This window comes from Rhinopithecus roxellana, chromosome 17 (assembly GCF_007565055.1).
Source record: "Rhinopithecus roxellana isolate Shanxi Qingling chromosome 17, ASM756505v1, whole genome shotgun sequence".
Lineage (NCBI taxonomy): Eukaryota > Metazoa > Chordata > Mammalia > Primates > Cercopithecidae > Rhinopithecus > Rhinopithecus roxellana.
This window is the reverse complement of record NC_044565.1, coordinates 46,859,493-46,873,983: the sequence shown is the minus strand read 5'-3', so window position 1 is coordinate 46,873,983 and position 14,491 is coordinate 46,859,493. Positions and strand designations below refer to the sequence as shown.

Sequence of the window (14,491 nt, the reverse complement as noted above, 5' to 3'; positions counted from 1 at the left end):
AACGCACATCCTTCCCAGAGTTGATTCGCCTTCCTGTGTACCTCCGGCCTGTGGAAGCCAGCCCTACTCCCTAAGACCTTCCTTTTCCTCGGTGGACCCCTTCAGCCTCTAACCCTAGGGTCAGGAGAGGGGATTCGGACGAGCAGAGGATTAGATTCCGGTGGATTAGGGGTCTGGAGTCCCCTCTCCCGGAAGTCTCTCCGCTTGCTCCTGTGGAGACCTAAGGGGTCCCGCACCCGACAGAGATAGGTAGCCCGCGGGATTTTTCATTTGTCCCCTTCCCCTGCGGGGAGCCGGGCGAGATCCGTAACACACGAGCCTGAGTCTTGGGGGACAAAGACGCAGGCACACTCCGCCGTAGGAGTCGGCAACTGCCGCTGGCTCGTGGAGGGTGGGTGCTAAGCCGGCGCCGCAGCTCGCGTGGGCCTCCCTGCCCCCAGGTGAGCGTGCCTCCGCGACTCTCGCGGGCCCCGCCCCCTCCCCGCCTACCTTCTGCAGGGGCGGGCCCTCGGAGGCCCTCGCGCTCCCATTGGCTCTGACCCCTGCGCTTTCTCGCCCCAAGCGGCGCTGCCATTGGCCCCGCGCGGGGCTCACGTGACGGGGAAGACGAGGGGGTGGTGGCGGCGGGGCGGGGGGAAGCGCACAGCGAAAACAAAGATGGCGGCCGTGCCGGGGTCGGTGGCCGCGGCTCCAGCGGGGCGACGCGCGGGCCGGGCCCACTGAGGCGGCGGCGCAGGGAGCGGGGCTGCGGGGTCGCGGCGGCGGGAGAGCGGCGGGAGCGCGCGGCACCACTAACTTCTAGTCGCGGGAGCGCGCCGGCATCCGCCCGCCGGGCCGGCCGGTCGCTATGTCCGGCGCCGAGGAGGCCGGCGGGGGCGGCCCGGCCGCGGGGCCCGCGGGCTCCGTGCCGGCCGGGGTCGGGGTCGGGGTCGGAGCCGGGCCCGGGGCGGCCGCCGGGCAGGCGGCGGCGGCGGCGCTGGGCGAGGCGGCGGGGCCTGGGCTCCCGGACGAGGCGGGCTTGGCGGGCTCCCGGCAGCTACAGCTGCAAGAGGCAGCCGGCGACCCCGACGCGCCGCCCAAGAAGCGGCTGCGGGCAGCCGAGGCGGCCGAGGCGGCGGCGGCGGCGGCGGCGGCCGGCAGCGGGAAACTGGAGGAGCGGCTCTACTCGGTGCTGTGCTGCACCGTGTGCCTGGACCTGCCCAAGGCCTCCGTGTACCAGGTAGGGCCGCCGGCCGACCCCGACCCGGCCCAGCCCGGGGCTGCAGCCCCCGCTGCTGGGCCCCAGGATCCGCGTCTCCTCGGAGCCCAGGCCCGCTGGGCCGGGCGGCCGGGAGCCCTCTCCGGCCCTTACAGCCACTTCCTCGCTCAGCGGAGCTCCAGCGCCTGCTCTGAAGCTCCTCGTTGTCTTTCTCTCGGGGCTTTATTTTCAGCTCGGGACCCCCCTTTTCTGTTTTCTGATCCACGTTAATTCCCAATCTCCGTCGCTTGTCTTCCGATTATCTCTCCTTTTTCTTTTCTAGATTTCCCCACGGTGCTCTCAACACTCTTCCAACCCACACCTTCAAACTGACCCTTACCCCACAACTGCTCCCCCCAACCCACCCGGTCCCAAGCTCCCTGGGCTCAGAGTCCTGTGCTCGAGAGCTTCTTCCCCATTCTTCTGGCAGCCACACCCCCGAGCTTGTCCCTCCATTCCTGAACATCCTATGGACGTCTCCTTTTCTACCTTCCTGGGTGGAAAAATCCTTTCACTTTGTCCATTTCCACTTCATCTTGAAGAACAGCAGAGAGAGGGGATTGCTGCTTGTTGGCATGAACCATTTGCAACAAGCCCCACAGTCTAGGTACCTTCTCCAGTCCCAGGCAAACCCTGGATCCACCTGGACCTGCCATGCCCCATGCTAGGCTCCTGCCCACCTCACCCAGGCCAGGCCAGGCTTCCTAGGCAGCCAGTGCTCCAGGAGGCCGGCCCACCCCTCCTCCCCCATCTTCACATCCACATGGCAGTTGGACTCAGCCCTTAAGCAATCTAGGGCTGTTTCAGAGGATACCTGGTCCAGGTGGGTTTGACATGACCCTTCCCAGGTAGCAGCAGGGACAAACTCTGGTTGACACCCAGAGGCAGAGTACAGTGTCCCCACCTTCCCTATGTCTTTCCCTCCTTTCAACTCCCCAGTCCTTGTGAGAAATGAAGCAAGTTCCCTGTCAGCTTTCTTTACACTTAGAGGAGCTGGAAGTAGCTAACGGGGCCTTGTTTCCCTGTTTGTGTTTAAACTAGGGACCTGGATGATGAGCTGCTTTTGTAACAGGTGGTGTAGGGCTAGTCTGCGTTGCCATTTCCCCAAACTCTGGATCTCCAAGTCCTCCTTGCTCTGGCATGACCTTGTTGGGAGGATCCCAGTGTGCCTGGATGGGGAGAGATCGCTGGCTCTCACCCACCCTCCTGGGTGTCAGCCACCAGGACCAGCTAGGGGAGCACTTTTCAGAGCCACTGGCTCCCAGAGTTAACAGTTATTTCTTGGCTTTGGCAGTACCTTGGCTTCCAAGACATGCCTGCTCTCCAGCTCCCTTTTCCTGGCTCACAACCTTCGATCGTCCCAGGTGGAAGAACTCTCCTTTTTTTGAGACGGAGTCTCACTCTGTCATCCAGGCTGGAGTGAAGTGGCACAATCTCGGCTCACTGTAACCTCCATCTCCCGGGTTAAAGCAGTTCTCCCTACCTCCGCCTCCCGAGTAGCTGGGATCACAGGCACCTGCCACCATGCCCGGCTATTTTTGTATTTTTAGTAGAGACAGGGTTTCGCCATGTTGGCCAGGCTGGTCTTGAACTCCTGACCTTGGGTGATCCGCCCACCTCGGCCTCCCAAAGTGCTGGGATTACAGGCATGAACCACTGTACGCGGCCAGAACTCTTTTTTTCTTGGATCTCGAGGGAGACTCCAATAAGCTAAGCCAATGGTGCGAGGTCACGGGAACAGGGAAGTCTCCTTGTCTCCCCACTGGTGGGTGGGCTGGAGCTGCAGCTGGACCTGGTGATGATGGGCCACATGGTACTGGTCCCTGGTGCACTCTGTCCCCCAGCTCGGCTGGCCCAACACAGAGTGATGGCTCTGCTTCTGACCGGAGCTCCTGGTGACCAGGCCTCTTAGCCTGGCTGGTTCAAACCGGCCTGCACTGTGCAGAGCGGAGTTCTGCCTTGGGTGGCCAGAGGCAGGGAGCTGAGCAGGTGTAATGGAGACCGAAGGCACTGGGGCTGCCCTGGCTGGTGGCCCTCCCTGGCCTGAGGGCTCTGCTTAGTGAATTCCCTGGGAACAGAGCAGCTGAGCGAGGAGTGCTGTGGGCACTGGCCTCCCCAAATGCTGCTGAGAACACCTCCAGGGGGTAGTCCTCTGCTGTGAGTGGTGCCCCCGGAAGGTCAACACAGAGCTGGAGACATGGACTCTTGCCTGCTCTGTTCCCTGGAGAATCTAGGCACAGATGGTGTGGGTCTCTACATGCTGCCTTCTGCATGTCCCTGGTTGGGCCCATGCTGGCCATCACCCCAGCTTGGGCTCGGTCTACCATATTCTGCTAGCCTTCCTTGGTGACCGTGTTGATTGGCTGTCTCGAGCCAGCCAGTGTCAGGAATGCAGTAAGTTCCACCCTCTGTTCCTGCTAGAACGCTTTTCCTGACCCCAGCAGAACACATGGCTCAGGGTGGGCACCAGCCAAGCTGGGGGCTGACTCAGACAGTCCCCGACTCTGGTGAGACGAAGATGGGAGTATCCATGCTGAACCTTGTGTGTTGTGCCTGGCACTGGGGCTGTGGGGGACAATCCCATGGGCCTCTGGAGTTGGCTGGGTCCTCAGTAACTCGAGAGCTTGTCATCCAGATACCAGATGCCACCAGTGCTGGCAGGGAAGCCTCGGGTGGTGCCCCAGGTCTGAGCCCTTGGGCCTGCAGGGCCAACTGACCCACAGGCCTGTGCCTGCACAATGATGCCTCACAGGCTGGGAAACCTGCTTGGGTATCAGACTGAGGCCCTCATGCAAACGGTTTCTGCTACCGCCGAGTCCTGCGTCACGTCAGGCTGGGGCCGCAGCTGGTACAGCAAGACCCAGCTTTGATGTTCTCTGTGTGGGTGTTAGATGTGTCCTGGGTGACTGGCCTGACAAGGTGTACAGCCACCTTCTGGAGTCTCAAGTGGGTGGCAAGAGGGCTGGCAGAGCCAGCAGGGACACCCGTGCAGGAGTTTCTGGCCTGTTCAGGCCGAGCAGGTGGTCGGGTTGCTCCTGCTGGCTCCCTGCTCTGTGGCCCGAGGGCATTGTGGCCTGTTGGCACCTCTGCCCATGGGGCACCTCCTCTGGGAAGACACAGCCTCACTAGTGCCCGGGATGTTGCAGCCGCAACCTCATCCCTGACTTCTCTCCCTCTGATTTGGCCCTTCAGATGAGTCCCAGTGTGGTCCTGCATAAGACAGACCTGGCCCTGACCCTTCCTGCTGATGTCAGCTGAGCCCCTGGGCCTTGGTGCTGGCACCTGGAGGAAGGGACTGCACATTGTTCCCACCCTTCATGGGGCATTCTTTTTTTTTTTTTTTTTTTTTTTTTTTTGAGACGGAGTCTCACTCTGTGGCCCAGGCTGGAGTGCAGTGGCCGGATCTCAGCTCACTGCAAACTCCACCTCCCGGGTTTACGCCATTCTCCTGCCTCAGCCTCCCGAGTAGCTGGGACTACAGGCGCCCACCACCTCGCCCGGCTAGCTATTTTGTATTTTTTAGTAGAGACGGGGTTTCACCGTGTTAGCCAGGATGGTCTCGAACTCCTGACCTCGTGATCCGCCCGTCTCGGCCTCCCAAAGTGCTGGGATTACAGGCTTGAGCCACCGCGCCCGGCCTCATGGGGCATTCTTAAGGCGAAAACAAGCTCTCTCGGGTGTAAGGACCGGGCCAAGGCCTCTCAGATGTGTTCCAGCCGCTCCCTCCAACTCAGCCTTGCACAGTGCCCCGCCACTCCCATGCCCTCCTGCCTGAGGTGTCCTCTCCCTGCCCCTGCCCACCTCTTGGGCCCGACAGAGGCAGTGCTCCCACTTTGAGATTTTGTTCTCTCCTTGCTACAAGGATCCCCTCCTGCCCCATCTGACCAGGGTGTGTCCACTCTGTCCTGTGGGTGGGTTGGTGTGTGCACCTGCCCTCCCGCCTGTAGCGCCCATGTCTCTGCCACATCTTGACGGTCCCATTGATAACAGCCCAGGAAGCAGAGATGACTCCTCTCTGCCTGAGCCTCACACCCCCAGCCAGCCCAACAGTGCGCAGTTCTATGGGGATGAAGTCACCATCCACATGTCCAAGGAGCTTCGGGCCCCTCTTCCCCGGTCTCCTGGGCAGCAGTACAGGACTGCAGCTGACTTGCTCTTTGCGGTGATGAAAGTGGCAGAAAAGAAAGATCCTTGTAAATATGTCTGCTTAGGTATTTAAAACTCACAGGAGCAAGGAAGAGTTTCTGGAATTTGGCTGATTGAGAATTTTTATTTTCTGTGGTGGTTATCATTTGAGTTACTTTTAGATCTAAGCAGCCTTGTTCTGAATGTGAGCCTGACTCTGGGTATTGACTGGCCCCCGTTTGAGGTCTGACAGCAGTAGCAGGTGAGGGACTTCAAATCCAGCCTGGGCAGAGGGTTCGAGTCCTGGCTTCACACTTAACCAGCTGTGTGGCCTTGGACAATGTGCCGGTCCCTCTCAGACCCATGTTTGATCCAGGAGGTCAGGGGCCAAGCATGGGGGGTGTGTCCTGAAGCATCACTGGCCCTGGTGGGGCCTGCATGCGGATGGCAGAGGAAGGGGGACCTCCATCTGGCTGAGCAGCGCTTTTGTGGTTTGTGCCACAGGGAAGCCCTTCGGCTGCATTTTGGCTCTGACAACCTCTGTCAAGGGCCGGTGGGTCCCTGAGCCCTAGGTGAGTGAGGGCACTGCTCCCATGGGCCTGGGCACTGTGCCATCCTCCAGTGGGAAACAGGAGGTCCCCAGGGTCTGAGGGAACCATGCAGTCCAGGCTCAAAAAGGTTCCTACGAGGCCAGCTGACCACAGGGACCTTGGGACCACCAGAAAGTCGTGGGGGCCCTCGGCTGGGGGACAGGGTCAGGGCTCCTTCTTGAGCCTGTCCAGCTCCCCTTTAACCCCAGGGAAGAAGTAGCTCAAGTGGAGACCCTGGGTCTGCATGAGCTGCCTGTAGCCGGCAGGGGGTAGGGCTGGGTGCTGTCCTGAGGATGCAGGTGCAAATGGCCATTTCTGGACCACCTGTGTGTATCAGCATCTGCAGAGGGGCCTGGGGTCTGGCTCCTGGGGTTGGCAGCCCCAGCGGCTCTGCCATGGCTGCCCGAGGTGGTGATACTTCCTCTGCGCTTGCTGGGTGTGGGGCAGTGCCACCTTGTCCCTTCCCACCTCATCAGCACAGAATGAAGCTGGTCCTATACTCATCATCTGTGCATGTGAGGAAACTGAGGCCCCAAGAGGAGAGCCCAGGGTCATACTACTGGTGACCTGTGGGCTGGGGTCTGAGCCTAGCACTGTGGCTTCAAGCCCACATCTGCCCTAGGAGGGGCCAGGAGGCCCTGTGATGTTATCCTGTGATGACAGTCCACTGTGATGTCATTCCCTCGTGGTAGCATTACCTGCAATGTCACCCCGTGACATCATTTCCCCCATGTGACGTCATTCCCGTGATGTCACCGTATGTTACTGTCCCCTGTGATATCGCCCCTATGATGTCATCCCCCATGTCAGTCCCCCATCATGTCAGTTCCCCACAATGTCATCCCCTGTGATGCCAATACTCCCTCTGATGTCAACCTCCTGATGTCAGTGTGATGTCAGTCTACCATGATGTCATCCCCCTTTGATATCATCTGTGTGATATCATTCTGATGTCACCCTCATGATGCCATTCTCCTGTGATGTCATGCTCCTGTGATGTCAGTCTCCCACGATGTCACCCCGTGATGTCATCCCCATGTGACATCACCCCGTGATGTCTTCCCCCATGATGTCACCCCCATGATGTCATCCTTGGTTGTGGGGGAGTGTGGGATCCCCTCCTCTCCCCTCCCGTGGGGTCTTCTTGGCTGGTGGTGAGAGGTGGCCTGGCCTGGGTGCTGCAGCAGCTGCTCTTGAAGGTGCCTGGGCTCTTGGGGGCCTTGGCCCATGCCATCCCCTGGACTGTGCGGAGCCCTCCAGGGCCCAGCTTCTGTCGGGTGGTGGGCACAAGTCAGAATCAAGTGCATCTGACCAGATGCTGCTAGGGCCAAGGATGCAGCTGCCTGTGGCCTGGCCTTGGTGTGGAGCCAGAGTCTTGTGCAGGGGCTGAGGGGACCCACATGGTGGGGAAGGCTCTGGAGCTTGTGACGAGTGACTGTCCTGCTGTGGACAGACCTCCTGGGCTGAGTGTTGGTCGGGACGGGGCCGTGCACCTGGAGGGTGTCCCTTGACCAGTGAGGAGGGTCTGGGGGTGGGTGTGGCTGTGTCCCTTGGCTGCTGGGCCAGTGTGGTCCAGGGCACCTTAGGGACTCCTTGTGTTCTGACTTGAGTGGCAGGCACCATTGCGGCTGAAGGGGCAGTGGCCCTGTGTCTCCTCAGAGCTTGCAGTTCCTCTCGGAGGCCCAGAGGGAGCCAGAGGAGGGCAGGGTCACTGCTGCCTCCCCATGGTATGGAATTGACTTGAGCCCATGCTGCGGTCTGGAGGCCCCAAAGGAATGAGGCCTATGGCCAGGGACTGGCCCAGGAGCTGGGGTAGCTTTCGGGGGAGAGGCTGGCAGTGCTGGGAGGTAAGTGGTGATGTGCTCGGTAGCTTCAGTGCTCCCTTGGGAGGGTCCAGGACTCCACCTCGAATCTTCCTGGGCTATCCAGAGCCAGGAAGAGAGGCCAGATGGCCTTAGTGGGTGGGATCAGGTGCTCCAGCCCTGCCTGGAACTCCCTTGGGGGCTGGGCCACAGCCAAGAGGAGTACCCTTGTGCCTGTGCTCAGGCCACACTGCACGTGCAGAGCTGGGCCCAGAACCTCGTCCAGGGGACCCGGGCAGTCTCATCAGGAGGTGTCTAGAGCTGGCCACATGGAGTGGCACACCTCCAGGGTTGGGGGGCTGTGAGAAGGCAGTGGCGTGGGCCCTGGGTCTGTGCCTCCCGTGGGACAGCTGCTTCAACAGCGTCTGTGCCCACTTCTGCCCAGAGTCCATCCACCACTGACCCCTGGACTTAGCTGGTAGATTTTCACATGTTCTCCTGGGGCAGGCCTCAGCTTGTCCCCACCCCAGTCAGAGCCAGACTCAGGCAGCTGTGTATGTTTTAATTATTTATTTATTTATTCATGAGACAGAGTCTTACTCTGTCTCCCAGGCTGGAGTGCAGTGGCGCCATGTCAGCTCACTGCAGCCTCCGCCTCCCGGGTTCACGCCATTCTCCTGCCTCAGCCTCCCGAGAAGCTGAGATTATAGGCATGCACCACCATGCCTGGTTAATTTTTGTATTTTTAGTAGAGACGGGGTTTCACCATGTTGGCCAGGCTGGTCTTGAACTCCTGACCTCAGGTGACCTGCCTGCCTCGGCCTTCTAAAGAGCTGGGATTACAGGTATGAGCCACTGCCTGTCATTTTAATTTTTAACCAAACTGAGAACTTGAGGATTGAATGCAGGTGATGGGTGGTGGTCATGTGGAGGTGGATTCCATGAAAAAGGGCTTTGTCCCCACTGTGGGTTCCCCACATGCAGGTCCTTTGACTCCGCAGACCTTAGGCCTGGTTCACAGGTGCTGAGCACACAGCCCAGCATCTGGCCGCTCCTTAGCTTGGGGTGCACAGGCCGCTGAAGCAATAGGGTGGCAGCTCGGGCTTACCAGGGCCCCACATGTGCAGGGGTGGCCTCCCAGCACCACCAGGCAGGGCCCTGTGAGTGTCCCCTCCCTGACACACACCTTGTAGAGAGGCTGGGCCTGGGCAGGCCCCTCTGCTGCACTACATCCCATTCTCAAGAGGGTCCCAGGTCTCAAAGGAAGCCTGTGGCCCAGTGGCTTTCTGGAGGTTTTCATGGCTGGCAAGCCTGGGCCAGCTGCTGGAGAGGCATCAGGACAGGAGCAACTCTGCTGACTGCTCCCCTCAGTGAGCTGTGAGTCTTTAGGTGGAAGGCACATCACATCCCTGTCACTCCTGTCTGGCCCTGGAATGCCTCAGCCTGCACATCCCACTCCAGCCAGGGCTGTGGGAGCTGTGTCTGCTCAGGTACAAAAGGCTTTGTTTGCTCTTGGACCTCTTGGTTCTGGTCTGGGCTTCCCGCCTCCCATGCTGGGAGCCCCCACGGGCTGGGACCACAGCTTGCTGAGTGTCTCTCAGTGGCACCAAGTGGATGCTCGAGGCTTATGCTGAGGGAGTGAGAGCCAGGATGGGCCACTGGCTGTGCTGGGAGCCCCCACGGGCTAGGACCGCAGCTTGCTGAATGTCTCTCGGTGGCACCAAGTGGACGCTCGAGGCTTATGTTGCGGGAGTGAGAGCCAGGATGGGCCACTGGCCGTGCTGGGAGCCCACACAGACAGGGAGCCCAGCGGGAGGTGCCCTGCTCCTGCCAGCCCTGGTTACCCCAGCAGGCTGGGCACCCACTCAGAGCCCCCACTCCCACTCGCACTCCCCAGGCACTCCCTGTGTGCTCACCTGCCCTTGTCCTGGGCCAGCTTGGCTCCTGCCTTCCAGCTCTGAGGAGGCCTCTGCAGGTAGCCGACCTCCCTGGATGGGGGGACAGCTGCCTCCTCTCACCTGGGCTCCCTGGGGAGGGCTGGAATAGAAGGGCCAGGCTAGGCTGGTCCTCTCAACCCAGGATGAATGGCCTTTGTGAAGACCCAGAGAACATCCCTGCCCCAGTGTGGGAGCCGTGTCCGCCCCCACCTGACAGTGTTGGCCAAGAGCCCAGCGTTTCTGGAGGGCTCCCAAGCTCTGGACCTGTAGGGGAGTCAGGGCAGTCGCTGGTCCCTAAGAGAAAAGCCTGGCTCTAAGCCTCAGGTGGCTGCACCCATCACTGCCAGGGCCAGCTGTCGCCTCTGTGAGCTGATGAGTCCTTGCTCTTAGGACCTCTAATCTCTGCAAGAACCCAAGCTGACTCTGTCTGTCTCTCCTGAGCAGCTCTCAGTGTTCACCACACTCCAGCACGACTCGGGACAGGCACGTGCGCCCCTCTGCACTAGCTGGAGTCCCTCAGGACACCTGGTCGGAGCTGACAGGCATGGGCGGGTGTGTGCGAGCATGAGCCCGCAGGTCTGTGAGCTTCGTCTCCCTTTCCTTCTTCGCAGTGTACTAATGGTCACTTGATGTGCGCTGGCTGTTTTATCCACCTACTAGCAGATGCCCGGCTGAAGGAGGAGCAGGCCACGTGCCCCAATTGTCGTTGTGAGATCAGTAAGAGCCTCTGCTGCCGGAACCTGGCCGTGGAAAAAGCCGTGAGCGAGCTGCCTTCAGAGTGTGGCTTCTGCCTGCGCCAGTTTCCCCGCTCCCTCCTGGAGAGGCACCAGAAAGAGGAATGCCAGGACAGGTAACTGAGGGTCAGGGGCTCAGCCTCACAGGCAGGGCCCAGGACTACTGGAAGCCCACCCTGGTGCAGCAGGGCCCTGTGCAGGGTGGTCTGGCCGTCCCTGCTGCCTGGGCCTCGGGGGCCATGCATGTAGCCCAGCGATGGCCCTGGGGGAGGGTGCCTGCACAGGATGGGGACAGGCGGGTTCTGCGTCTAGTTGTTATCCAGATATGAACCTAGCCTTCCAGCGCTCTTTGTGACTGTGGGGGAGCCCCTTGAAGGGCCCACGACAGCGTGTCCAACACAGGACCGCGGGGAGCTTGGTGTGAGGCTACACTGCCCATGGCTACCCATCCAGTGGAGGCAGCCACCAAGTCTCCTGCAGTGAGGCTGTACAGGACCGCCACTGCCAAGCAGAGGAGAGAACCACGCCTCGGTGCAGGGCATGCGGGCTCAAGCTTGCACTGTTCCTTCTCCTCTCTCTCCCTGTTACTGCCTATCTCCTTCTTCTCCACACACTGCCACTCTGACTTCATCCTGGGGGCTGGGCTCACAGTTACGTGTGTCCTGCAGGAAGGGGTTCTTAGCTGGATGGAAGCCATGTGGGAGGACAGCTTGTTGCAGCCACCTGTTCGGGGCTCAGGCTGTGAGTCATGTGCCTGCCTCCCCCAGGGTAACCCAGTGCAAGTACAAACGCATCGGCTGCCCATGGCACGGCCCCTTCCATGAGTTGACAGTGCACGAAGCTGCATGTGCCCACCCGACCAAGACAGGCAGTGAGCTGATGGAGATCCTGGATGGGATGGACCAGAGCCACCGCAAGGAGATGCAGCTGTACAACAGCATCTTCAGCCTGCTCAGCTTCGAGAAGATCGGCTACACAGGTGAGGCGCCCCGCCGCCTGCTGCATGCCACACAGGTGTGGGCGTGGGGGGCTGGCAGCCAGGAGCCTAGGGGCAGCAGGCTCTGGGCACTGGGCACTGACGGCACCAGACGGCTGGGCTCTGGACAAGCTCCCGGTGGACAGGAGGACACCTCAGGCAAGAAGACAGGCCGGAGACTGAGCAGAAGGAGAGGCCGAGGCAGACCCCAGGTGCACACCTGTGTGGCTCTCATGGCAGCCCCGCCCACCTGTCCTCCCCACCCTGGCTTCACCACCCCCGCAAGGTGGCATCTCACTGTGGGGCTCCAGAGCCTCAAAACAGTCAGGGTCTAACCAGAAAGCGAGCGGGTCTCAGGGGGCCTGGGAGCCAGGGGCCTGCCCCTCGGACCCTGGAGCGAGAAGAGCACCTGCCGAGTGAGGTCCTGCCTACAGGCAGTCACGCCCCGGCCGTGGGCCTCTCAAGGCTGGCACGAAGCTGTGCAGGGACAGGGCTCCAGAACAAGCTGAGGGTGCCCGACTCAAACTGTAGAACCGGGAGTGGACACCCACAGACGCACGGGCTGGATGCGTGCGCAGGCACACTGGATCTCTGGGCCACTGCCACCGCCTTTGAACATGTCGGGGAGCAGGAGCCAGGCCAGAGTCTGGCCCAGAGGACAGCAAGAAGCACCTGTTGATACTGGGGCCACTGGAGGAAGCTCCGTCCCTCTACTCTCAGCCCACACCAGGCGGCCAGCTCAGAGCACCAGGCATGGCGCAAGCAGGGCAGTCGTGGGCAGCCAGTCTCGCCCTGCTGCCTGGACTGTGCCCAGCGGGATGTGGGCCCAAGCAGGCCAGAGAGGCTGAGGGCCTGGGGTCTCTGCGGCAGCCACAGTCTGTGGTGAGTAGCAGCCTTAGCTGTCCTGGAGATACCAGGGCCTCGTGGAGTCTAGGCAGGCTGGGGCACTGTGGCTGCGGCCGTGGCCAGGTGGGAAGCCCCATTCATGCAGGAAAGACTGGCCACCTGGGAACCCACGCCTCCGCGGAGGGACTTGCCGGCCACAGGCTGTGGGCTGCCCAAGAGGACTATGCAGGCAGGGCTGCCTGCTGACTGGCAGCTCCGGATCAGGCCTGGCGCCCTTGGACCTGGTGCTCCCCTCGGGCAGGGCTGGGTGCCGCAGCCGCCTGCTGGCTTTTCTGGCAGCTCCTCTGTATCAGAACCAATAAAGTGCACTTGTTCTCGGAACCGCATCCTGTCTGTGTGTCTGCTTACCCCGCCCTGGGGGACACCCGGGACTCGGGGCGACGAGGGAGGCCAACGTGGGTCGGGCACGCCTGGGGTGTGGCCTGACACGTGCAGCCTCTGGACTCTCTCCAGCTAATCCATGTTGATTCTGTTTGTAGTCGTTCCCCTCAAAGCTTGTGTGCGCCTCCATTTGCCATAGTTGCGTTTGGCTTGCTTGTGACAAGCAGAGCTCGGTGCCCGGGTAAGTTGCCTTCCTCCCCGGCTGAGCCTGCGCTCGGCCTGGTCAGGGAAGGCGTTGCTGCCCAGCCCTGCCCACACTAACAGCTGGCTCTTTCCGGCCCTGTCTGTCTCCACAGAGGTCCAGTTCCGGCCGTACCGCACAGATGACTTCATCACGCGCCTGTACTACGAGACACCCAGGTTCACAGTGCTGAACCAGACGTGGGTCCTGAAGGCTCGCGTCAATGACTCGGAGCGCAACCCCAACCTGTCATGCAAGCGTACGCTCTCCTTCCAGCTCCTCCTCAAGAGCAAGGTCACGGCGCCACTGGAGTGCTCCTTCCTGCTGCTCCAGGGCCCCTACGACGACGTGAGGATCAGCCCTGTCATCTACCACTTCGTCTTCACCAACGAGAGCAACGAGACGGACTACGTGCCACTGCCCATCATTGACTCCGTGGAGTGCAACAAGCTGCTGGCCGCCAAGAACATCAACCTGCGGCTCTTCCTGTTCCAGATACAGAAGTAGGGCGGGGCCTCAGGACGCCCAAGGAGCTGACGGGCAGCATCCCAGCACCGCTGCCCTGTCCACCTGGCTGGCAGCTGCTTCATGGGACTATCGGATCATTTTAGCAGAGGAGGAGAACGAACGAAGCCAACACAGGGCGAGTCTGCATGTGTGCGTGACAGGACCCCCGCCTCCGGCTCACCCCCCCCACCCCGCCTCCCCTCCTTCCAAGGGCCGCCAGAGGCTGGGCTGACCCGAAGAGGAGATGGTGCACCAGGCGCCCCGAGGCTCAGAGACGGTGGCAGCAAGGAGGCCGAGAGGCACAGCAACCCTGCCCCAGCCCTTCGGTGCAGTCAGGCGGCAGTGCTGCTCCGTCCCTGCGGGTTCCGGCCGGGCGCGGGGGCCTTGCTGACGTCAGACGGGATATCCGAATATCTGATAGCAATTAAAAGGCAGCCTTGTTTCGTACTTTCTGTTTTGTTCGAGGGGAAGGCATGGCTGTGAATGGACAGCTTGGGAGCTTTGGTTTGGCCTGGGGGTCAGAGCCTGCCCCGTCCCCATCTCTGCCCGCACATGCCCCCCGAGGAAGACTCAGAGACACTGCCTCCCCCTACACTCTGTCATGGGGTCCTGAGACTGAGGCTTGGGCAGGGAGATCCAGGTAGGGTTGGGGCTGCCCTGGCCAGCTGGCCACTCCCAGGGAGACAGGACTCAGCCACAGGACTCAGCAGAGATTTTCGGAAAGCAGGGTGAAATTGTCTCTTCCCAGGAAAAAGATTAAACTCCTTGCAGGCTCTTCGATAAGTTACACAATTTTAGTGAGAAAGAGTCTATTTACTGTAGATTCAGCCTTGAGGGCCCAGCGTCCCCAGGCTGTGCGGAAAGCTTGGGTCAGTGCTTGGGTGCCTGGCTGGGTGAGAGTCTGAGGGGTGTCCCCCATGCTGCTCTCGGGGTCCTGATGCTGGCCCTGCATTCAGGGCTCGCTTCAGAGGTCAGAGGTTGGAAAGCTTCTCACCTTGAGGAGGTGGGCCCTTCCCATCCTCACCGTGGCTGCCCCCTGATACGCCCTGTGGTGGCTGAGCAGGGCTAGCTTAACATGGTGGGAAGGAACCCTGTCTGGAGGAGTGAGCCCTGGT

At 61.1% G+C, this 14,491-nt stretch overlaps 1 protein-coding gene across 1 annotated transcript; it reads left to right on the top strand.

Annotated features, from left to right (window-relative positions):
• Window positions 1-652: 652 nt before the first annotated feature.
• CYHR1 (cysteine and histidine rich 1) lies at window positions 653-14,164 on the top strand. Its single transcript, XM_030920925.1, has 4 exons — window positions 653-1,219; window positions 10,303-10,541; window positions 11,193-11,404; window positions 12,985-14,164. Exons 1-4 carry the CDS (start codon window positions 848-850, stop codon window positions 13,374-13,376), a joined length of 1,215 nt encoding a protein of 404 aa, XP_030776785.1. The 5' UTR covers window positions 653-847; the 3' UTR covers window positions 13,377-14,164.
• Window positions 14,165-14,491: the final 327 nt, after the last annotated feature.

Bases quoted from the DNA above. Each gene is read 5' to 3' on its own strand.
- CYHR1 (XM_030920925.1), top strand. From the start codon at position 848: ATGTCCGGCGCCGAGGAGGCCGGCGGGGGCGGCCCGGCCGCGGGGCCC. The intron at 1,220-10,302 runs GTAGGGCCGCCG...CCTTCTTCGCAG, and splicing joins CCAAGGCCTCCGTGTACCAG to TGTACTAATGGTCACTTGAT. The intron at 11,405-12,984 runs GTGAGGCGCCCC...CTGTCTCCACAG, and splicing joins CGAGAAGATCGGCTACACAG to AGGTCCAGTTCCGGCCGTAC.